The sequence below is a fragment of the Bos indicus genome, chromosome 20, assembly GCF_029378745.1.
Source record: "Bos indicus isolate NIAB-ARS_2022 breed Sahiwal x Tharparkar chromosome 20, NIAB-ARS_B.indTharparkar_mat_pri_1.0, whole genome shotgun sequence".
Classification (NCBI taxonomy): Eukaryota; Metazoa; Chordata; class Mammalia; order Artiodactyla; family Bovidae; genus Bos; species Bos indicus.
Genome location: NC_091779.1, coordinates 36,858,789 through 36,884,766, shown reverse-complemented (window position 1 = coordinate 36,884,766; position 25,978 = coordinate 36,858,789). Strand labels below are relative to the sequence as shown.

General features: G+C 39.9%; 1 protein-coding gene across 1 annotated transcript in view; it reads left to right on the top strand.

The window, feature by feature from the left end:
* WDR70 (WD repeat domain 70) overlaps positions 1-25,978 on the top strand; it is a 287,174-nt gene that overhangs the window by 1,837 nt on the left and 259,359 nt on the right. The window contains exons 3-5 of the mRNA XM_019983020.2: positions 3,143-3,226; positions 10,420-10,540; positions 15,030-15,225. Coding sequence (XP_019838579.1) covers positions 3,143-3,226; positions 10,420-10,540; positions 15,030-15,225 — 401 coding nt within the window. The remainder of the gene's footprint in view (positions 1-3,142; positions 3,227-10,419; positions 10,541-15,029; positions 15,226-25,978) is intronic.

Sequence of the window (25,978 nt, the reverse complement as noted above, 5' to 3'; positions counted from 1 at the left end):
CATCTGTTTGTCATGAAGTAATGGGACCAGATGCCATGATCTTAGTTTTCTGAATGTTGAATTTTAAGCCAACTTTTTCACTTTGATTAGGAGGCTCTTTAGTTCTTTGATTTCTTCCATCAGGGTTATGTCATCTGCATATCTGAGGTTACTGGTATTTCTCCCAGCAATCTTGATTCCAGCTTGTGCTTCATCCAGTCCAGCATTTCTCATGATGTACTCTGCATATAAGTTAAATAAGCAGGGTAACAACATACAGTCTTGATGTACTCCTTTCCCTATTTGGAACCAGTCTGTTGTTCCGTATCCAGTTCTAACTGTTGCTTCCTAACCTGCATACAGATTTCTCAAGAGGTAGATCAGGTGGTCTGGTATTCCCATCTCTTGAAGAATTTGCCATAGTTTGGTGTGGTCCACATAGTCAAAGGCTTTGGCATAGTCAATAAAGCAGAAATAGATGTTTTTCTGGAACTCTTGGTTTTTCAATGATCCAGCGGATGTTGGTAATTTGATTTCTGGTTCGTCTGCCTTTTCTAAAACCAGCTTGAACATCTGGAACTTCTCGCTTCACATACTGTTGAAGCCTGGCTTGGAGAATTTTGAGCATAACTTTACTAGCATGTGAGATGAGTGCAATTGTGCAGTAGTTCGAACATTCTTTGGCATTGCCTTTCTTTGGGATTGGAATGAAAACTGACCTTTTCCAGTCCTGTGGGCACTGCTGAGTTTTCTAAATTTGCTGACATATTGAGTGGAACACTTTCACAGCATCATCTTTTAGGATTTGAAATAGCTCAGCTGGAATTCCATCATCTCCACTGTTGCTGCTGCTGCTGCTCAGTCAATTCAGTCATGTCCAACTCTGTGCGACCCCATAGACGGAAGCCCACTAGGCTCCCCTGTCCCTGGGATTCTCCAGGCAAGAACACTGGAGTGGGTTGCTATTTCCTTCTCCAATGCATCAAAGTGAAAAGTGAAAGGGAAGTCGCTCAGTCGGGTCCGACTGTTAGCGACCCCATGGACTACAGCCCACCAGGCTCCTCCATCCATGGGATTTTCCAGGCAACAGTACTGGAGTGGGGTGCCATTGCCTTCTCCATCACCTCCACTAGCTTTGTTCATAGTGATGCTTCCTAAGGCCCACTTGAGTTCTCATTCCAGGATGTCTGGCTCTAAGTGAGTGATCTTACCACTGTGATTATCTGGGTTGTGATGATGCTTTTTGTATAGTTTTTCTGTGTATTTTTGCCACCTCTTCTTAATATCTTCTGCTTCTGTTAGGTCCATACCATTTCTGTCCTTTATTGTGCCCATCTCTGCATGAAATGTAGTATTATGTACGTATTTTTGTACACAGTATTATGTTACTTATTTTTGTTGCATTTCCTTTTAATAGCTTTCTCCCTAATATAAATAACCCAATAAATGAGAAGGAAGAAAGTAAAATCATTCATAATTTCATGAGCTAAAAATCAAGGCATAAAAATTTGTTTGCTTTCCAGTTTTTTTCTGTTGTGTATTAATAACATTAAGATCATATGTATGTATGTACAATTATTCTTAATTATATGGAATTTAATTCTTAATATTTTGAGGATTTTTCCATTTTATAAAAATGCTCTTCCAAAGCATGTCTTCTGATGGGTTGAATAGTAGATAGAAGTGCTATAATGTGTAACATTTTAAGGTTTCTCTCACATAGTTCTTTTCTTTTATCAGTAATACTGAAATAAACATTTTTATAAATAATTCTTTTATCTTCTTTTGTAAAAGGAGTTTTATGTATACTTCCATAGGGTAGATTTCTACAGGAGGGACTATTTTGATAAAATATATAGATATTAAAAAGTAACAAAAAATTGAGTATATAGCTTTTAAAACTTCTTGGTATTTGTTGTCATAATGCTCTTCAGAAAGGTGGTTTCAGTTTATATCAATCAGTAGTGTATAAGAAACGGAGAAGGCAATGGCACCTGCCTCCAGTATTCTTGCCTGGAAAATCCCATGGACGGAGGAGCCTGGTAGGCTGCAGTCCATGGGGTCGCTAGAGTTGGACACGACTGAGCGACTTCCCTTTCACTTTTCACTTTCATGCATTGGAGAAGGAAATGGCAACCTGCTCCAGTGTTCTTGCCTGGAGAATCCCGGGGACGGGGGAGCCTGGTGGGCTGCCGTCTATGGGGTCGCACAGAGTCGGACACGACTGAAGCGACTTAGCAGCAGCAGCAGTGTGTAAGGAAAGCATTTTTACCACATTCTAACTAACACAGAATAGGTATTAGTAATAAAAAAAAAAAAAAAAAAACTAGTAAAATCAAATAGAACGTTGCTTCCAAGCAGATCCAGGTCATCAGAATGCCAGTTCCTGGTGGTTTTAGGATTGAGACCCCTGTTTGCTTACTGGCTTTCAAGTGGGAGTTTCTTACCTCTTTCTGATACCTGCATTGCTTGTCTTCTTGCCCCTTTCATCTTCAAATGCACTGCGATCCATCTCAAGTCTCTCTGACTTCTGCCATATCTATTCTGCATCTATTCTACATTTTCTTGTAAGACCTTCTATGATTAGACTGGGCTTGCCAGGATAATCTCTCAGTCTTTGAGTCTATAACCTTAATTAATGTACATAGTCCCTGTAAATGTAATGTATTCACAGGTTTCAGGAATTATGATATGAACATTCTCTATTCTGCCTAGTACCCCATGTTGAAGTTTCAAAGAGTGGAGTCTAGATAAATTACAGGAGGATGAGAAAGTTGGCTGGTTAATGTTATTTAGTGATGAGATTGTAATTAAGTTTCCCTGGGGAGTTGGGACTTCCCTGGTGATCCAGTGGCTAAGACTCTGAGCTCCCAATACAGGGGGCCTGGGTTGCATCCCTGGTCAGGGCACTAGATCCTGCATGTTGCAAATAAACATCCAGAGTGCCACAGCTTAGATCCAGTGCAGCCAAATAAATAATAAATATTTTTAAAAAAATTCCCTGGCAGTAAACGTTTTCTTCATTAATATTTTATGGTTATTTGGTAGCTGTGCTATAAATTAGATAGACTTTAAGTGGTTATTAATACATCAGTATGTAAGTATTGAACATTGGCCAACTTAGTTCAAGAAACTCACAGTCTGCTACTTACTCCTGTTTTAGGAAAAAAAGCTCGCACATTTGATTTGGAAGCAATGTTTGAACAAACTCGAAGAACAGCAGTGGAAAGAAGTCGGAAAACACTGGGTAAGAAGTTCAGTTACTTGCTTTCTTATTTATGTAGATACCATATCCAATTTACACAAGTGTGTTACCAGTTGTAAAATTATAAGACTGAAAAAAAAATTCAAAATTGTTAAAAGTTCACATGTGCTGGTTCCTTTGGAAGCAGTTTTTTTTTTTTAGTCTCATTTTTTAAATATGATAAAAGTTGTATGTAAGTAGGGTAAGAGAGTCTGAGTTCTAAAACCTGTCATAAGTGTGAGCTATGAACCAACAAGGATTCAAAATTAATTTATAAGAATCAGAATAGGGACTTTCTTGGTGGCCCAGTGGTGGGGAATCCACCTTGCAATGCGAGGGCTGCAGGTTCAGTCCCTGGTCTGGGAAGATTGCACATGTTTCAGGGCAGTTAAACCCTTGAGCCCCAACTAAGACCTAATGCAGCCAAATAAATAAATATTAAAAAAAAAAAGAATCAGAATAGTGGTTTCTTTTCTTCTTCACCCTCTATCTGATTCTCATTTCGTTTTTTCTTTCCTGCTTACAGTGGAACCAGTATTTGGAAGGCTGAGCGAGAGGTGGCTCTCAGAGTTGTGTACACCACTGATGGTTGACCCAGACAGTATAGAAAATTGAGCCATCCAGTGAATGGGGCTGGCGCTGTTGAATCCCTGCATTCATGAGTCGTATCAGACATTTAATGAAGGCCTTAACTTCCAGACTGTCTCGTTTGATGCCAGGTGGTTGGCAGTTCTAGCTACTACCTCAGGATCTTTGGAGCTGACTGTCTCCTCTACTGCTTTCTTTAGATCTGATTCAGATCATTCTTCTACTAGAGAAGGGATAGATGTAAATTGATAGAGCAGAAGGCACTCGGAACCAGAGACAGGACTCCTGGAAGAATTTAAGTGAATGTTGCTCCAGTACTTATCATTGTTTTAAAATGATAAATTATATAGCAGTAATATCTCACATTTGAGAAATGAGCATGATTTTTGGAATTTGGAAGAATAATAGTTTTTGATTTGTGTGTGTGTGTGTTTGTGGTAAAAAGACAGCTATCTACATATAATGTGTATTGTTTAAAAAAGCTTCAACTATTACCTGAAGTTTCAATTACACACGAAGTATAAGAATGAACTCCTGTATTCCTATCACACAGATTTAACTATTGTATGGCCAGTGTTATTTCCATTTACTTCTCCTTTCAGATTGCTTTGACAAAAATCCTGGATACATTACTTCACCCATAAATATTTTTGTATGTCTTTAAGTGATAAGGATTTTGAAAAATCTTAACTAAAATCCTATTACTATACCTAAAAATATTAAATAATTTGGTATCATCAAACAACATGTAGAGACATGCTCTCTGTAGCATACGTACAAATGTATTTCGCACTTCATCATTGAATGTTTCAGTGAACCTTTGTACTGTTCCAGTTTAGCTCTCCAGTGTGTGATACCAAATGCTTTGAATAGTGATTGTCTTATTTCCCTACCTAAGTTTTATAGTCCGCATTATCATGCCTCGAAAGATAGGTTCTCAGTGTTTATTTATGCAGATTGAATTGAATTTAAAACTGCAATATTGTCTTTAAAAAAATAAATCCTGCATCTTTGGAGAATGTGTGTGTGTTTCTTCTGGCCATGCTGAGTGGCATGCAGGATGTTCGTTTCCTGACCAGGAATTGAATCCTTCATCACTGTATTGGGAGCTCAGAGTCTTAACCACTGGACCACCAGGGAAGCCCCTGGAGAATTTTTTTAAATGGCATGATGATTGTAAAGAGTTTGAAATTTGAAGTTGGAGGACCCAGCTTTAAGGGTTAGACCCACATTCTACTAGATGAATAACATCGGATGGATCTTCAAATTTCAGATCCTTAATTTCCCCATCGGTTTGTTGACAATGATAAGGTCTCCTTTATTTATTATAAGCTCCCTTGAGGTTTCTTGAAGGGATTAAGATGTTGGGCATGGTACTTTTTAAACAGTAATGTTGTAAATATCACTTTTAATTCCTATCATTTTTTTAGTAAAATATGCATTCATGTAGCACTTAGGTGGAATTCAAATATTAGAGTTCTAAAATTTTGAAAAATTATCTCAGGGCCTTGTTTTCCTATTGTTATTTGTGGATGAATTAAATGGGTTGAACTTTCTTGACTTCATGTTACATTCTTGGGCTTAGACTCCTGTTTATACCCTTGCATCTAAATATAAGAAGCCAAAGTTTGCCTTTTCTTAAAAGTTAACAAATTCTGATATGGGCCTTAATGATAGGTATTGGAGTCTTCTTGAACTTTGACATCAGACTTGAGGAAAATAAGAACTTTTGGTCCCTTTTAGTGGCAGATTTAACTGTGTATGCAGATGTGAAGTTTTGGTTTTTAAGTGCTCTAATGGAAAGGATGAATTATACTATAAAGCCTGAGTAAAATCCGTGTTACCAAAAATGTTAGAAAATAGTGTGACAAATTGTTTTTGAAGTATTTTTTATGTTTATGAAAGCTGTTAGTAGGTTTTGGACATGTGAAAGACATAGACTTTTAGAACTAATATACTGGGAGGACATAGATGGGGAAGAAAATGTCTTTTATTCAAATGCGTATTTTGAGTGTGGCCATGGTTTCAATGGATTATGAACCTTCTGTTACCTGACTGGAAAAAAGTTCCTTGAGAAGATATTGAGATAGGATTTTAAGATGATTTCAATGGATGATTTAATTATCTTGGAAAGAATAATTGTCCCAGAGGTTTTAGAAATTAGAAAAGCTTAAAATTTTTTTTTAACTTGAAATTGTCTTCCTACTTAGCTAAATCCTACCTTATCCTTTAAGGCCTCACCTCATATTTTACCTTTTCTAGGTATTCAAAACTCTTCTGGACGTAATTGTTCCCTACATTTTTTTAATAATACTTTATTATAAATTTATTTTAGTATTATTCATGTCTTGATAACCTTGTTTTTCATATTTATACTTACAGTAGCTTAACGCAGAACTTGATATATAGTAGTTACATCTCTAAATAGTTAATAAAGAATTGTAACTAATGTCAGATAATCCTGATCTTATTTTTTTATTTGTAGTCATTTTTACACTAAACATTTAAAGTTAAATATAATTTTTCATGAAATCAGTAGCCTACTGAATCGTTTTAGAATGGCAGAAACATTTAGCAAGTGGGTGCCCTGGTGGCCCAGACGGTGAGGAATCTGCCTGCAATGGGTGAGACCCAGGTTCCATCCCTGGGTCGGGAAGTGGCAACCCATTCCAGTATTCTTACCTGGAGAATCCCCTCGGACAGAGGAGCCTGGTGGGCTACAGTTCATGGGGTCACAAAGAGTTGGACACAACTGAGCAACTAGAAAAAAAGAATATGATTAAAACATCATTCTAGCTTGTTTCTATTAGTTTGATTTCCTTTGCATGTTATTTTAACACTCATTTCTTCCTGTAATGCTTAAGACATAATGAAAGTGAGGTTTTTCAGCTGCTAAATTACATTCACGTGAATCTGCAATTTGTGCGAATCAGCCCAGTAGGGACATGGTAGTTTTGGATAGTTTGCTGTTATCCTGGATGAATTGCATACAGCTGGGATGCTTTTGCAGAATGGCTCTCCAAAACTATTAGCTACCTGAGAGTAGAGAGATACCAATAAATTGAGATACTTAAAATAATAAAATGAGGTGTTGGGGAGTAAGTTAATTCACTTTTGCCAATAGAACATACAGAGCATCTTTACAGTATTTACAGAATACATGGATTCCTGTACGTTTTACAGTGTACAGTGAGCTTGGTCCTACTCTTGGTAAAATACACAAAAATGATCCCCTTGGTCAGGGAGCTGCAGTTTATTGAATTAGTCTCATTTTGGTTTGTCCTTAGTAGACAGTGAGTAAAAAAATACTTTTTTTCCTCACAAATGTCTTTGCTTTTTTTTTTTTTTTTCTTCTCATTTTAATGAAGCAGCAGGTGATGACAGGAACCTCTCAGGGTAGAAAATCCTTACTATTGTAAAAAATGAAAAAGTTAAAATTTAAATTAAAAAGTTAGAGACTTCCTTTGTGGTCCAGTGGTTAAGACTCAGTGCTTCCAATGGAGGGGGTACAGGTTCGATCCCTAGCCAGGGAACTAAGATCATGCATGCTGCCCAACATGGCTAAAAAATAAATAAAATTAGAACATCTAAATTAAAAAGATAATTCACCTGGATGGGGCAAGTAGTTTGGAACATTCATCCACTGGGGAGGAACTCTAGATAGGTGGGTGGGTCATAGTTTCCAAATAGTCTGGGGACAGGTAAGCAAATAAAGGGCTGTACTTTATGGCCCTTTGGGGAGAGAGGCAGGGTCACTGCTTTATAAAGTGGGTGGTACTCATTGGATAATTTTACAGGCTTCAGAAAGTCTGGTTACATCAAGGAAAGAAAAATTGTGGAGCCTCAGTTGACTACTTTGCTCTAACTGTAGCTGTTACTTCTCTGCTTTGGATTCCTAAACTATTAAGTGAAGATAGTAGTATTTACTTCAGCTGTATTGGATATAGTTGAAATTTGCTAAAATAGTAGAACTTAATTGTTCTTACCAAAAAAAAAAAAAAAAGAAACACGGGATAAATATGTGGGGTGATGGTTGTGTTCATTGACTCCATGGGAAGAATTCTTTTTCAGTGTGTATTTGTACCAAATCATCACATTGTACACTTTACCTATCTTACAGTTTTGTCAATTATACCCCATTCAAGCTGAAGTAAAAAAGTTTCTGCTTCAGGGATTGTTAGAAAGATTGTTGTTGTTGTCGTTCAGTCGCGTAGTCGGGTCCAACTCTTTGCGACCCCATGGACTGCAGCACACCAGGCTTCTCTGTCCTTCACCATCTCCTGGAGTTTGCTCAAGTTCATGTCCATCGAGTTGGTGATGGCGTCCTGATGCCATCCAGCCATCTTGTTCTGTGTTGTCCCCTTCTCCTCCTGCCTTCAATCTTTGCCAGCCTCAGGGTCTTTACCAGTGAGTCAGCTCTTTGCATCAGGTGGCCAAAGTACTGGAGCTTCAACTTCAGCATCAGTCCTTCCAATGAATACTCAGGGTTGATTTCCTTTAGGATTAACTGATTTGATCTCCTTGCAGTACAAGGGATTCTCAAGAGTCTTCTCCAACACCACAGTTCTAAAGTATGAATTCTTTGACACTCAGCCTTCTTGATAGTCCAACTCTCACATCCATGCATGGCTTCTGGAAAAACCATAGCTTTAACTATTCAGACCTTTGTTGGCAAAGTGATGTCTCTGCTTTTTAATACGATGTAGGTTTGTCATAGCTTTCCTTCAAGGAGCAAGCATCTTTAATTTCATGACTGCAGTCACCGCCTGCAGTGATTTTGGAGCCACGAAAATAAAGTCTGTCACTGTTTTCATTCCAAAGAAGTCATAGGAGACCTAATAAAAATTGGCTTAAATAAGAAAAGTTTAGTATCACCATGACAAGAGCTCTGGAATGGGACTCTTACATCTTCTGAATCCTGATATAAAGGACTTAAAGATTTTCTCCCTTTTTTCTGCTTTGGCAGCTATAGAGTGTTGTCTTATCCTAAGCTCACTGTCCCCATGACTCAAAATTTTGTTAACGTACAGATGATCACATCCACAGGCTGAAAGACTTTTGTGTAACTCTTCAGGAGTAAGAAAACCTTTCTCAAATGTACCTCTAGCTGACTTCCTCTCATATGTTATTAGCCGGTATTAGTGTGGTACATCAGTTGCAAAAACAGCCCTTGCAGGTTCACTATGGTTCACTTGAAGTCAAACTTTACTTCTTCTAGACAGGAAGGGGCCCAGGATCAGGAGAATTGTGGTTTCCTTTGCAAGGAAAAAGGGAGAAGTGGCTGCTAATAGGTGACTAATGATGTGTGCCTTAGGGTTGATTCCTGATCGGTGTCAGAACTGCCCCTAAGACCTGAGTCTGCAGTCCACAAGTGTGGCCTCCTCGCCTTACTCCCCAGCCTCTCTCAGCTTCCCCGCCCTCCCTCACCCTGGAGGGTACAGAGGGAATTACTGGGGAGGCAGGATGAAGGTACGAGCCCAGCAGGCTCACTCTTAAATTTGGGCATTATCCTTATCTTACTGTTTTCAACCTCCCCAGCATCAGAGTGCAGAACTGTTAACTCCTGACCCACCTCAGCCCAGAGGAGAGCACAAAAAAATTAATGTGACTGTGCCTTACATCTTCCTGGAGAGTTTTTTAATCTTCCATGTTTGAAATGAATGACTAGTTGTTGACGCTTGCTGCCTATTTCCTAGTTACGCACTCTGTCTATCCTAGCAACAAAAGACCCTAAATAGTGCAGCATACCCCTTTGATATTGCTTAACTTTGAGTGTATTATTCTTCATTATTAAATTTTTTAAAAAGTGTTAAAGATTATCTCAGGTTATTGAGGATGGTAGCAATCAAGAACAAGCCTTATTCGTATAATTAATTTCCTTCCTATGTTCCCTCCAGTTGCTGAATGAAATTATCAGAGGAGAAAGATTAGATTTTCTTGGATAAATTTGTTTTGTTTTTCCAAGGTAAAAACTCTGGAAACTTGATGTAACTCAGTTTTTCTCATAATTATGGTGTCAAGTCTCTGGCCAAAAATCCAGTTTGGAAAAGTCAGAAAAGAAGGGAGTGCTGAATTTATAGTTTAAAATATTTAAAAGTGAGGTTACCTAAAATCTTATGTTTGAACACTTTCTTGTCACTTGCCACATCTTTTTACATACTGCACTCATGGTTCATATACTCTTCACATGGTAATTTTGCTTAGCTTGTCTGTTAATATTTCCCCAGATTTGCATATTTTCTATATATATATGTAGAAAAAAAAAAATATATATATTTTTTGGCCACTCCATGTGGCTGTGGCTTGCAGGATCTTAATTCCCCAACAAGGGATTAAACTTGGGCCAACGCAGTGAAAACACCAAGTCCTAACCATGGGACAACAAGGAATTCCCCTCTATCATTATTCTTATTGGCTGTATTTTTATACTGTGTTGATATACAGTAAACTCAATGGTTTTCTCATTGTTGGGCATTTAGAGTGATAGTCTTTTGCTATTACTGGTAACACTTCTGTGTTATATCTTTTGTAATTTTGTTAGTTTTCAACATTTTAAATAAGAAATTTTGAAGTCTAACTGTTGAAAAAAATTATTATGATCTTTTCAGAAGCAAGAGAAAGAGAGGAAGAAATGAACAGAGAGAAAGAATTAAGAAGGCAAAATGAAGATCTTGAACCGACATCTTCAGGCTCGAATGTGGCCAGAGCTTGCTCTAAATCATCTTCCAGGTGCTTGTCTTCACTGTCATTTTCTAAGTGTTAGTAACACAATTTAGGCAGAGTTCCTCATACTAAAAAGCTTGCATGATTTCTCCCATTTCAAGCAGTTGTAGATTTCTAGGACCACAACAAAGTCCTTTGTCAGATTGTGAATCAATCAAATTTTTCTAAAGTATTCCAGATGTAGCATTAAAATCTATGCTTTTTGACTGCAGAGTATAACTGTGTAAAGTTGGAAAGATTGACAAGTTGGTTATTTTTTTCATGTTCATTTTGTCATTCACGTCTTTTGTCCCTTTCCCCAAACTCTGTATTCATGATAACTTTTTTTGATAGGATCCTTTATAACTGAGAAGGAATTTAAACAGTGGCACATTGTAAAGTTTACTGAGTGATAGGAGAAAGCAGCCATTAAAATTAAAATTACTTTAAAGTGAAATTTAATACTATATAACATAATTACTGAGAACTTCAAGCAGTATAAATAGGTATCAGATCAGATCAGTCGCTCAGTCGTGTCCAACTCTTTGTGACCCCATGAATTGCAGCACACCAGGCCTCCCTGTCCATCACCAGCTCCTGGAGTTCACTTAGACTCACGTCTATCGAGTCAGGGATGCCATCCAGCCATCTCATCCTCTGTCGTCCCCTTCTCCTGCCCCCGATCCCTCCCAGCATCAGAGTCTTTTGCAATGAGTCAACTCTTCGCATGAGGTGGCCAAAGTACTGGAGTTTCAGCTTCAGCATCATTCCTTCCAAAGAAATCCCAGGGCTGATCTCCTTCAGAATGGACTGGTTGGATCTCCTTGCAGTCCAAGGGACTCTCAAGAGTCTTCTCCAACACCACAGTTCAAAAGCATCAATTCTTTGGCGCTCAGCCTTCTTCACAGTCCAACTCTCACATCCATACATGATCACAGGAAAAACCATAGCCTTGACTAGACGAACCTTTGTTGGCAAAGTAATGTCTCTGCTTTTGAATATGCTATCTAGGTTGGTCATAACTTTCCTTCCAAGGAGTAAGCAAGCGTCTTTTAATTTCATGGCTGCAGTCACCATCTGTAGTGATTTTGGAGCCCAGAAAAATAAAGTCTGACCCTGTTTCCACTGTTTCCCCATCTATTTCCCATGAAGTGGTGGGACCGGATGCCATGATCTTTTGTTTTCTGAATGTTGAGCTTTAAGCCAACTTTTTCATTCTCCGCTTTCACTTTCATCAAGAGGCTCCAAATCTGGGTGGAATAATACAAGAATTCTGTTGTTGAGGTATGTTTTAAATTGTCAAATGGGTTATATAGACTGTTTTTTGAGAATTCACTCTTTGGTTGCTCTGGGCCTTCGTTGCTGTGTGTGGGCTTTCTCCAGGTGCAGTGAGCAGGGGCTGCTCTCTGGTTGCAGTGTGTGGGCTTCTCATTACAGTGGCTCCCTTGTTGCAGGGCACAGGCTCTAGGTTTGGGGCTCAGTAGTTGGGGTGCACAGGCTTAGTTGCCCCGAAGCACGTGGGATCTTCCCAGACCAGGGATCAAATTTGTCTCCTGCATTGGCGGGCAGATTCTTAACCACTGAACTGTCAGGGAAGCCCAGTGTTTTACGTTTCTCTTTATCCTGTACTTGTTTTCAGCTTTCTCTGTGTCCAGCACAAAATCTTGCTTATGGCAGATGTTCCATATATTTCTTTAGTTCGCTAATTAAGGGGAGAAAAGAAAGGAAGATGCTGCTGTACTAGTTTGTAATGGCCTTCATCACAAACTAGCGCAGACTGGGTGGCAGAAACAGAAGTTTTTTTCCCCCACAGTTCGAGAGGCTAGAAGTCCAGGATCAACATGAAGGTGGGGTTCACTGGCCTCTCTTCTTGGCTTGTAGATGGCCGTCTTCTCCCTATTTTTTCATGTTGTCTTCTGCCTAAGTTTTGTTCAAGTTTTCTCTTTTTATAAGGACACCAGTTATAATAGGGCCCATCCCTACAGACATCATTTAGCTTAATCATTTCTTTGAAGCTCTGTCTTTAAATACAGTCATACTCTGAGGTACTGCGAGTTAGGGCTTCAGTATATGAATATTTTGAGGACACAATTCAGTCTGTAATAAAAACTGTAGTACTGGTGCCAGAAAAGGCCCCACAGCCCAGCCAAAAGCTGATCATATTCAGCCTGTGTTCCCAAGAGCAGCATGGGGGCACCGAACTCAAAAGAGAAAAACAATGAGGCAGAGAGAGAGGGGTGGCGAGAGAGAGTGAAAGCCAGTGAAGAACACCTGTCATCTCATAGGAAAACTGCTTAGAAATCTCTTTTGCCCTACTTTCTGATTAGTGGGTAAGATTGGTGAGACAACTGGGGACTTGGGAGACAAAATAGTAAGGTAAATCTTTTTACATCTGTAACCAAGGAGTCAGTACTGTGTTATATGGAAATCCTTGGTGACTCAGTGGTAAAAAACCCTCATGCAATGTACGAGACTGGGGTTTGGTCCCTGGGTCGGGAAGATCCCCTGGAGAAGGAAATAGCAACACACCCCAGTATTCTTGCCTGGGAAATGCCATGGACAGAGGAGCCTGGTGGGCTACAGTCCATGGGGTCACAAGAGTCAGATACGACTTAGTGAATAAACCACCAGTACAAGCACGTGGGATCTTAATTCCCTGACGATCGATTGAACCTGTGCCCTTTCTGCAGTGGAAGCATAGAGTCTTAACCACTAGACTGGCAGGGAAGTTCCTTTTCAGTTGTTATTGATATCAAGCATCATTTAGCTGATAGAGCACATCAGGGAACACAACAGACTTGAAATTCCTGCCTTCATGGAACTTATATAGTGAAGATACTTCATTAGATGGCAAAGACACTTTGACTCCTGTAAAATTATTTGATAGATTAATTGTTAAAATTGCAATTCTCAATCTTCTGGGAAGGGGTAGGCAGTAGGGGATGGTGGATGGTGGTTGCTACAGAATGTGTAGAGGTGTTTGATAAAGACTTTAATGAGAGTGTATAATAGTCCCTGTTGGATTCCCTGTGGCTCAGACTGTGAAGAATCTGACTGCAATGCAGAAGACTCAGGTTCGATCCCTGGGTCAGGAATATCCCCTGGAGAAGGGAATGGCAACCCACTCTAGTATTCTTGCCTGGAGAATCCCATGGACAGAGAAGCGGTGGGCTACAGTCCATGGGGTTGCAAAGAATCTGACACGACTGAGTGACTGACACTTTCACCTCATTTATGACAGTCCTCTGATGTGTTGTTGGAGAAGGAAATGGCAACCCGCTCCAGTATTCTTGCCTGAAGAATCCCAGAGACGGAGGAGCCTGGTGGGCTGCCATCTATGGGGTCGCAGAGAGTCAGACACGACTGACGCAACTTAGCAGCAGCAGCAGCAGCTGATGTATTGGGTAGAAAAATAGTTGAGATTCAATAGGATACTGCCTAGAATAAGGTATCTTTTACAGTCCAAGGAAGCTACATTTAACAATTTTAGCAACTCAGCATACTTGGATTAGCACTGAGAAATAATTTGTATTTCAGACAATGTATTGAAACCTTTTGCGGTAATACTCATTTCTTACTTTATTTGCTCCTGTGACAGGGATTGTATTCACACACAGTGAATAGAGGCGTTGGTTCTCTCTGTGGTTTTCTTTGTTACAGTGTAGTATTCTGTAGTTTTTCTTCCACAGTTGTTCTGCTGGTTCATGAGGATTATCTGATGGGCCTCTAACATACAATTGCTCTGAGTTTTTGTCTTTGACTTTTAACTGTATTTAGATAGGATAGATAAGAGAAGTTTTTTACTTTCTTAAGATTAAATGGTATTTGAAGGCAGTTCTTGAGAAACACATGGTAATCTTGAATGTGCATCTCCTAGCATTAGAGCTTTGAAACATCTGAAGCAGAAAGGGAAAGAGCTGAAAGGAGAAATAGGCATGTCTGCATTTAGTGTGAGATATCAGTGTTCATGTCTGTGACTGATGGACAGTGAGCTATGAGTCAGCAAGGAGAGAAAGGACCTTAAGGATGCCTTCACCCAATACCTTTGATTGACGTCTACAGAACACTCAGCTCGACAATGGGAATTCTTATTTTTTTCAAGTTTACATAAAATATGCAAGACTGACCATATCGTGGACCATAATACACAACTCACAAAATTTCAAAGAAAAAACTCATACAAAACATGTCCTCAAACAATAATAGATGAAAGAATATTACTCTGCCTGAAAAAAATGAATATGTTTGAAAAATATAATCAAAATTTTTTTATTTTTTAATCATACAATTAACAATTAAAATGTGTTTTTTGACATTACTTAAGAAAGAAATATATATATAATTCAAAAGATAAATATTTGAGCCACACAATTAATGTTTGGATTACAAATTTAAAAATATTTTAAAAAACTCAGTGTTAAAAGGAAAAACAGAGCTTCCTGAGAAATCAATACTATCTCCAGAGTATGTTCTTTTTTGCAGCAAAGGCAATGAGTTTCTGTTTCTGTATTTTCAGGGATACAAGTAGCAGTGAAAGTGACGAGAGTTCTGACTCTTCTGATGATGAATTAATTGGCCCCCCTTTACCCCTTAAAATGGTGGAAGAACCAGTTAATCCTATGGAGGAAGGTGTTCTTGGTCCTTTACCTCCACCTCTTGCAGAAGATGTGGAAGAAGAAGATGATGATGATGGTGATTCAGAAGAGGAGGAAGTAAGTATTTCAGTGGTAATTTAAGAAATTGCTTATACGTGGAATCTTAAAAAATGGGACAAATGAACTTATTTGAAAAACAGAAAGAGAGTCACAGATGTAGAAAACAAACTTAGGGTTACCGAGGGGGAAAGGTTGGGGAGGGATAAATTGGGAGATTGGGATTGACATATGCAAACTACTATATATAAAATTGATAACTAATAAGAACCTACTGTATAGCACAGGGAACTCTGCTTAGTACTCTGTAATGATTTATATACTCATGTTCCCTCATATCTCAGTTGGTAAAGAATCTTCCTGCAATGCAGGAGACCTGGGTTTGATTCCTGAGTTGGTAAGATTCCCCTAGAGACAGGAAAAAAATCTTCAATAGAAACCAAGTTTTCTGGCATGTTGGTTGTGGAGTTCTAGCCTTCAGAACTGTGAGAAAATAACTTTCTGATCTTTAAGCCACCCAGTCTATGGTGTTTTGTTATGGTGGCCTCAGCTGACTAATGCAGGTTCGTGTAGCTGACAATGGGCTGAGGAAGAGAGAACAGAAAAGTCAGACGGGTGTTTTGAGGAGAAATGATGTTGCCATAGTGAGGCCCTAAACGTGTGCAAGTACATGATATCATGGGCTTCCCTGGTGGCGCAGTTGGTAAAGAATTTGCCTGCTGTTTCAGGAGACGTAAAAGACATAGGTTCAACCCTTGGGTCAGGAAGATTCCCTGGAGTAGGCACTGGCAACCTACTCCAGTGTTCTTGCCTAGAAAATTCCATGGACAGTGGAGCCTGGCAGGCTACAGTCCATGGGGTCACAAAGAGTTGGACATGATTGAGCATGCATATACAGTTGATATTGTGGTGAAATTGTCATGTGATTTATGTGTAGCTGAGTTTTCTTACTAGAGGGAAATGGAAAGATGAGGCTAATGAGATCAGATCCAGAGAAGAAATACAGCAGTCCCCCCTTATTCAGGGGGGGTATGTTTCAAGACCCCAGTAGATTTCTGAAACTGTGGATGGTACCTAACCTTATGTATGCTGTGTTTTTCCTATACATGCATACCTATGATAAAGTTTAATTTATAAATTAGGTACATTGAGAGACTAACAACAGTAACTTAGAACATATATATCAATATATTGTAATAAAAGTTACTGGCATACTTTGGAGATAAATGCTGGTTGGATTCCAGACCACCATAATGAAGCAAATGTTGCAATACAGCAGGTTACAAGAACTTCTTGGTTTCCCAGTGAAGATAAAAGTATGTTTGCACTATAGTCTGTTAAGTGTGCAGTGCAGCATTATATTTAAAACAAGGTACATATGTTAATTTAAAAATACATTATTGCTAAAAACCCTTAACTACTGTCTGAGCCTTCAGTGAATTGTAATCTCTTTACTGGTGGAGGGTTTGAAATATTGTGAAATTTACCAAAACATGACATGGAGACATGAATTGAGAAAAAGTATTGGAAAAATTGTGCCAATAGACTTGTTCCAAGCAGAGCTGACACAAAATCTTCAATTTTTAAAAACTCAATAAAGGACATTAATACAAGGTATGCCTGTATGTGAATGTGGTCTTTCCTTCTCTCCCAAAATATGCTATTGTGCAGATACAATGTTTTTTTCCATCTTAACTAAGCATTTTTCATGCACTATGGCTATAACTTGGCGTTTGAGGCACAACAGCAAAACTAGCATGAGTTTCTTTTGGTTTCTTCACAGTTTCACAGATAGATTGGTTCTTACTGTAGATCTTAGCAACCTCCACATACCGTTTTTTTTCCTTTCAAGTTGAGTACTTTTTAACTTTTCACCTGTTGTAGGAAGCGGGATGCCCTCTAAGGCCTCAGGAGTGGGTTCTTGTCTAACACTCAGAAAAGAATTATCTGAGGAAGACATGTGCTGACAAAGCAAGAGACTTTATTGGAAAGGGCGCCCAGGCAGAGAGCATCTGGGAGAACTGCTCTGCCTGGTGTCTCCCAGTCTCGGTTTTATGGTGATGGGATTAGTTTCCGGGTTGTCTTTGGCTAATCAGTCTGACTCGTCCTTCCTGGTTGGCATACTCATTGCTCAGCCAAGACGGATGCCAGCAAGAAGGGTTTGGGGGCATGGTCAGAAACATGGCGTCTCCCTTTGACCTTTCCCAGACTCTTCTGGTTGTTGGTGGCTTATTAGTTCAGTGTTCCTTACTAGGACCTTCTATCATAAAATAACTCACACAAATGGTTGCTATGGTGCCTGGCCAGGGTGGGCAGTTTCAGTCAGTGTGCTTCTCCTAAGACTCCCCTGAGAGACTTCATACAGAAGATACTTCTTGGGAATTGGGGCAGAGGTCTCTTTCTTCTGTAACTTCTTTCTGCTGTGCATGGGCGTAGTCCTGCCTAGCAGAGCAGAAGTCTCGCTCTACTTGATCTAAACTGAGGTATTACATATCTGAAAGCAGCTTCCACCCTTGTAGTAACATCAGTTTGGTTTGGAACTCTTGGAGCCTCCTGGAGATAAACTTTGTAAGGAGTTGGAGTATACAAGGGCCAAATAGGAGGCCTTTAATAAGATAAGTGATCGCTGGACCCAGAAACGGCAGGAGCCAAGAAGGGAAAGGAAAACTCCATACACCTGTTGAACTCAAATCCCAGATCTTTGTTGCCTGTTCCAAGCAAGCACTTTATAGCTTCTCTTAGGCATATGCAAATTGCCAGCATCCCTCTTGCACTTTGGGGCCATTATTAAGTAAAATGAGAATTACTTGAACACAAACAGTGATACCTTGACAGACTACTAAAGTGACTGATGGTAGGATATGTCCTACAAAGGAATGGTGTACTTGCTGGGCAGGAAGGAAAAGGATAGCTTGAGATTTTGTCTTGTTGCTCAGGAAGGCATACAATTTAAAACTCACAAATTGTTTGTTTCTGGAACTTTCCATCTAATAGTATTTTCATACCAAGGGGAACTGAAATTGAGGAAAACAAAAACCAAGGATAAAAGGGAATGCCTGTACTTTCTGAAGGATGTGGAATTTGAACGAGCCTTGTAGAGGGTAACGTTTTGATGGGTGAGGTGGGAGGAGCCCACCTCCAATCTAGGAAGAGTGAATGTTTGAAACAAGGGCACAGTGCACAAGATTAGATTCGGGAAGATGGGAAAGTCAACTTGTCTAGAATATAGTGTTAGTGAAGACGGAACCTTTAACTTGGAACTGATATGTGAGTAAACCCAAAGTGCAGCTAGGCAGAGAAGGGAAAACATGCTTGGGTCTGGGTCTCAGAAGCCTGATTGGAAGCTTTAGTTTCTCATGGCTGTAACTGAAGTGTATCAGGAGACTGAATGACAGCTTTCTGTTTTTTTTGTAAGATTATGTATTGGTTCTTTTTGGTAGTAAAACTTTTTATGGTGTGCCTTTCCTCTTGTAAACGTAGTAAACAGAAAATGCTGATTGAATAACGTGTGGGTCACAGCAAGGCTGTTGGTGATTTGTGCCAGTACAGCTTCAGTTTTAAAGTATGCACTGTCTGATAATGGTGGCTCAGACAGTAAAGCATCTGCCTGCAATGTGGGAGACCCGGGTTTGATTCCTGGGTCGGGAAGATCCCTTGGAGAAGGAAATGGCAGTCCACTCTAGCACTCTTGCCTGGAAAATCCCATGGATGGAGGAGCTTGATAGGCTACAGTCCATGGGGTCGCAGAGTTGGACACGACTGAGCGACTTCATAGCTAAGTCAGTAAAGCCAGTAAAGAATCTGCCTGCAATGCAGGATACCCAGGTTCGATCCTTGGGTCAGAAAGATCCTCTAGAGAACGAAATGGCAACCCACTGCAGTATTCTTGCCTGGAAAATTCCATGGACAGAGGAGCCTGGTGGGCTACAATCCATGGGGTTGCAAAAGTCAGACTTGACTTAGTGACTAAACCACCAGCAGTTGATAATGGAGTACTTGTTAGCATTGTGAATGGATTAAGTCTGAAGCTTTAGATTGGAGATAAAATAAAAGTGGGAGGTTTCTTGTTTCCATTTCTCCTATTTTTCTTTGCAATATATATCACAACCAACATTTTAAAGACTAAGACAGAGATGGTAGGTGAAGCAGATAGCTTGGATATTTGGAAACATTGTGAATGTGGCTTTGCAGTGGCCTTCCTAGATTCAGGTAAATTATATTGGTCTTGAATTGAGGTCTTCGGTTTTCAGACATAATGAGTGGCAACCTCAGTCTCTTTTTTAAGTTCTGAGTGACAACAAAGTTTTATACTCTATTATATTTGATAAGTGGGTTATTGGCAGCCTTCTAGATCAAGCAATAGTAATGGCACCCCACTCCAGTACTCTTGCCTGGAAAATCCCATGGACGGAGGAGCCTGGAAGGCTGCAGTCCATGGGGTCGCTGAGGGTTGGACACGACTGAGCGACTTCACTTTCACTTTTATGCATTGGAGAAGGAAATGGCAACCCACTCCAGTGTTCTTGCCTGGAGAATCCCGGGGACGGGGGAGCCTGGTGGGCTGCCGTCTCTGGGGTTGCACATAGTCGGACACGACTAAAGTGACTCAGCAGCAGCAGGCAAAGGAAATCTACTGAATACTATCTCGACTATGAATGTTATTGTGGGATTTAGACAGACAAATTCGGAGAAGGCAATGGCACCCCACTCCAGTACTCTTGCCTGGAAAATCCCATGGATGGAGGAGCCTGGAAAGCTGCAGTCCATGGGGTCACTGAGGGTTGGACACGACTGAGCGACTTCACTTTGACTTTTCACTTTCATGCACTGGAGAAGGAAATGGCAACCCACTCCAGTATTCTTGACTGGAGAATCCCAGGGACGGGAGAGCCTGGTGGGCTGCCGTCTATGGGGTCGCACAGAGTTGGACACGACTGAAGCGATTTAGCAGCAGCAGCAGCAGACAGACAAATTAGCATGATTCATTGTAGGTAGTTTACATAGCAGTGTTGGGCTGACGTTTTAATGTTGAGTTCAAATGTTTCTGGCCTTTTAAAGAATTTTGTTTTTGTGGTTGGTTGGACTTAGAGTCTGGTAATTCTTTGCTTGTTGATTCAGAAACTGAATTTAGTTCCTTCAGGAAATCAGTTTGAGGTAATACTAAACAAAATTATAGGAGAATGTTTTATACAGCAGAATGCTAGCTATATTTTTTACAACTTGAAATATATCAGAATTGTCCTGTCTGCTTACTGAGGCTGTTAACCATTCTATGGGTGCCCTTGACTTCCTCTCCTTTTTTTTTATCACCATCACCCTTTTGTATCTTTCGTTTCACGCTTTTGTCTCTCTACTTGCTCTTGGCTCTTAACCTGCAAGCATGCAGTTTCCCCTCCAACCTCTTTTCCAGTTTGCTCCTTTGCCACGTTTACTGTGTCACTCCACAGTTTCTCCTTGTCTTTGTTCTCAGTTTCTGCCCTTACCGTTTCACAGAGATGACAAAATCCAAATATCCAAAGACCCTTCTCAGGTCTCATTCTGTATCTACCTCTGCATTATTGGACAATGTTAACTTCTTCCTTGAAACTCTTCCCTTGCTATTTCTCTGTTGGTTGCTGCCTATCTCTGACTATTTTTTCAACAGATATTTGTTGGGCACACATCTTCTGAGTCACATATTTTCTAGATGTTAGGGATATAGCAGAAAATAATGCAGACAAATCCCTGCTTTGATGGTGCTTACATTTCTGCTAGGGCCTCTTTTACAACTTAATATTTCCTTATGTTTCTCCAGTCATAAGCATTCCCTGAGAGTATACATCCTTATCTCCCTTAACATTTCATATGCAGCCTGGGGGGAGTTTCTTACATCTTCTTATACTCATGACTCCTATTCATTCAGAGCAACTGGAAGCATTACTTCATTTCATTTGAACTTTGGATCCAGTTTTCTAATCACTCATGACACACGTCCATATTTAATCTCCAGAGGTGAAGAGGTAAGGTGAAGTCTCTCAGTCATGTCCGACTCTTTGAGACCCTGTGGACTGTAGCCCACCAGGCTCCTCCGTCCATGGGATTCTTCAGGCAAGAATACTGGAGTGGGTGGCCATTTCCTTCTCCAGGGGATCTTCCCGACCCAGGGATCGAACCCAGGTTTCCCGAATGGGAGGCAGACTCTTTAACCTCTGAGCCACCAGGGAAGCCCTAAATTCAACATCTAAGATCACTCAGGCTTTTGTTTTCTCCTACTAAAGTTTTGCTGTTGTCACTTGTCTTTTGCCTCTGATTTTCAGTCCCTTCCCTGCTGCAGGATTAAACTCCTGGTAATACACGTCATATTGCCAGTAATAGTACTCGTTCCCTAGATGAGGAAAAATAAACTACTACAGCAAGCAGGTGCGACTCCTGGGAATTCCTGAATGCAACTCGATTTTTTTGTTGTTCAGAAACTTGCAAAGCAGTGTGGCTTTTTAGAGAGACATTCTATTATATTTGTAGGAAAGTAACCACATTTACACACTTGAATGGTTAAATATTTCAGCAAGTGTTATTGAAATTAAGGATAAGTATTTTTAATGGCTCAATGATTCTTAATCTGAATGTAAGAATCATATTTGGTACAATTTAAAAAATGTATATTTATAGGTTCTATAATTCAGAGGTCAGGTCAGTAGGACTAGGGTGAACCGGCCCCAGCTCCTGCAATCTGTGTTACAACAAAAGTCTTCATAGTACCCCAGTGTTCATCACAGCATTGTTTACAATAGTTAGGACATGGAAGCAACCTAGATGTCCATCGGCAGATGAATGGATAAGAAAGCTGTGGTACATACACACAATAGAATATTACTCAGCTATTAAAAAGAATGCATTTGAATCAGTTCTAATGAGGTAGATGAAACTGGAGCCTATTATACAGAGTGAAATAAGTCAGAAAGAAAAACACCAATACAGTATATTAATGCATATATATGGAATTTAGAAAGATAGTAATGATGACCCTACATGCGAGACAGCATAAGAGACACAGATATAAAAACAGACTTTTGGACTCTGAGGGAGAAGGTGAGGGTGGGATGATTTGAGAGAATAGCACTGAAACATGTGTATTACCGTATATGAAACAGATCGCCCGTCCAGGTTCGATGCATGAGACAGGGCGCTCAGGGCCTGTGTACTGGGACGACCCTGAGGGATGGGATGGGGAGGGAGGTGGGAGGGGGATTCAGGGTGGGGAACACATGTACATCCATGGCTGATTCATGTGAATGTATGGCAAAAATCCCTACAATATTGTAAAGTGATTAACCTCCAATTAAAATAAATTTTTTAAAAAAGTCTTTTTACAAAAAAAAGGCTTCTACCAAAAAAAAAATTTACCAAAAAAACGTCTTCATAGGTTATTCTGATGTACCTCTTCCCAAACCATTTGTGACTTCTCACTTACATAGTCACAGTTGGGGTCATAGGTTAACTAAATTAGGTTACCTTCATAGGTTCTGATCAGTATCATGCCTCATGGATACTTATGGATATGGGTTATTGCTTACAAAATGATATTTTCTTAAAAGAAGGATATGGAATTGCTGCCCTGCTTCTCTGTGCTAATGAAGCCCCTTTGAAGTGTCCATATAACACTTACTTAAGAACATTCTTTCTCCCAAATAGCTTAGAGGTAACATTTATTTTGATTTTTATTTTGTGAAAAACGTTTCTTTAATGACATGTGAAGGTCGGTGTCTCTAAGTGTTTGTGTTTAATTGCTTCCGAAGATGACTTGGGAGAGATGGTAAACTCCTGTCCTTTTGAATCTTACTCATTTTTACATTCTTTTGTGCCTATCTTGAATTACACTTATTATAACTGTCAAATTTTGTGAAGCGCTGTGACCAGGTAGATACTCTAGAAATTGAGGCAGTAGCACTGATAGTTACTGAGACTATTATTACTAAATATCGGGAGGCTTCAGTTCAGTTCAGTTCAGTCGCTCAGTCGTGTCCGACTCTTTGCGACCCCGTGAATCGCAGCACACCAGGCCTCCCTGTCCATCACCAACTCCTGGAGTTCACCCAGACTCATGTCCATCGAGTCAGTGATGCCATCCAGCCATCTCATCCTCTGTCGTCCCCTTCTCCTCCTGCCCCCGATCCCTCCCAGCATCAGAGTCTTTTCCAGTGACTCAGCTCTTCGAATGAGGTGGCCAAAGTACTGGAGTTTCAGCTTCAGCATCATTCCTTCCAAAGAAATCCCAGGGCTGATCTCCTTTAGAATGGACTGGTTGGATCTCCTTGCAGTCCAAGGGACTCTCAAGAGTCTTCTCCAACACCACAGTTCAAAAGCATCAATTCTTCGGCGCTCAGCCTTCTTCACAGTCCAACTCTCACATCCATACATGACCACAGGGAAAACCATAGCCTTGACTAGATGGACCTTTGTTGGCAAAGTAATGTCTCTGCTTTTCAATATGCTATCTAGGTTGGTCATAACTTTCTTTCCAAGGAGTAAGCGTATTTTAATTTCATGGCTGCAGTCACCATCTGCAGTGATTTTGGAGCCCAGAAAAATAAAGTCTGCCACTGTTTCCACTGTTTCCCCATCTATTTCCCATGAAGTGATGGGACCAGATGCCATGATCTTCATTTTCTGAATGTTGAGCTTTAAGCCAACTTTTTCACTCTCCACTTTGACTTTTATCAAGAGGCTTTTTAGTTCCTCTTCACTTTCTGCCATAAGGGTGGTGTCATCTGCATATCTGAGGTTATTGATATTTCTCCCAGCAATCTTGATTCCAGCTTGTGTTTTTTCCAGTCCAGCGTTTCTCATGATGTACTCTGCATATAAGTTAAATAAGCAGGGTGACAATATACAGCCTTGACGTACTCCTTTTCCTATTTGGAACCAGTCTATTGTTCCATGTCCAGTTCTAACTGTTGCTTCCTGACCTGCATACAAATTTCTCAAGAGGCAGATCAGGTGGTCTGGTATTCCCATCTCTTTCAGAATTTCCCACAGTTGATTGTGATCCACACAGTCAAAGGCTTTGGCATAGTCAATAAAGCAGAAATAGATGTTTTTCTGGAACTCTCTTGCTTTTTCCATGATCCAGTGGATATCGGCAATTTGATCTCTGGTTCCTCTGCCTTTTCTAAAACCAGCTTGAACATCAGAAAGTTCACGGTTCATGTATTGCTGAAGCCTGGCTTGGAGAATTTTGAGCATTACTTTACTAGCGTGTGAGATGAGTGCAATTGTGCTGTAGTTTGAGCATTCTTTGGCATTGCCTTTCTTTGGGATTGGAATGAAAACGGACCTTTTCCAGTCCTGTGGCCAGTGCTTAGTTTTCCAAATTTGCTGGCATATTGAGTGTGACACTTTCACAGCATCATCTTTCAGGATTTGAAATAGCTCAACTGGAATTCCATCACCTCCACTAACTTTGTTCATAGTGATGCTTTCTAAGGCCCACTTGACTTGACATTCCAGGATGTCTGGCTCTAGGTCAGTGATCACACCATCGTGATTATCTGGGTCGTGAAGATCTTTTTTGTACAGTTCTTCTGTGTATTCTTGCCATCTCTTCTTAATATCTTCTGCTTCTGTTAGGTCCATACCATTTCTGTCCTTTATTGTGCCCATCTTTGCATGAAATGTTCACTTGGTAGCTTAAAGATGTTTATTTATTTTTTTTAACTTAGTACCATGACTTCTGGGATTCTAGCCTCAGGAAATTTGGAAAAAGCTTTATGCACAAAGATGTTTATCACAGCACTGCATGTTGTAGTGGTTTTCAGAATGTGTTCCGCTGAACACTATTGAAGGGTGGTTTTGGTGGGGTTGGACCCTTCCCCTATATTCAACAAGGCTAGCTCTTTTTTATATTAGGCTTGCTCAGAGCTTTCTCTTGGCAGAAAGTTTCCATATCTAAAAAACCTGAAAATAACTGAAATATTGGAATAATTAAAAATAATGTAAATAAATACCTGATAATGGGGGAAGGACCAGCAAACTGTTATGTAGTCATATGAAAGTATTATGTAGTCTTTAGGCATGTTAAGCGTTTTCAGTAGCGCTACGGAGAGGACATAAAACTATATGGACATTATGATTTTAAAATTTTAAATATTACACGTGTATGGTAAAAAGTCCTCCCATTGCTTCCTTCTATATTATAGGAGTGAGAATAATGTTTATTTCTGCCGTCTATTTTTCTGTTCTTTTCCAGTTTCCACATTGATCATAAACTGTGCCTGTCATTAGAAACAAATGATGGGATTACAAAAATAAGGCAATTGTGATCTTAATTTAAAAATTTAGGTCAGGGACTTCCCTGATGGTCAAGTGGCCAAGACTCCAACCTCCCAAAGCAGGTGGCCCGGGTTTGATCCCTGGTATGGGAACTGGATCCCACAGGCCACAACTAAGAGTTCATATGTTGCAACTAAGACCCAGTGCAGCTCCCCCCGCAGCCCCCATCCCACCACCCCCATAAAAAGAAAAATCTAGGACGGGTATAGAACAAACCCAAAGGGAACAGTACTGGATATAAAATGTCTTTTAAGTATTTGTGAATAAACTTGTTTTTGTATGTTTTACCTTGTTCCAAAAAAGATTTAGAGATGACATGCTATAAGAAAGCATACATTAGGAAGAATGAATGATAAAAGGGAAACCAAGGTACACAAATAAGATTAATATAAAAAAACAGGAAACAAGGTTCTCAGTACTTACTAAGGATAAGCCACAACCTAATCACCATTGTTTATTCCTTTCCTTCCTTATTACTCTACATCCAATCTCTTAATTCTTTAAC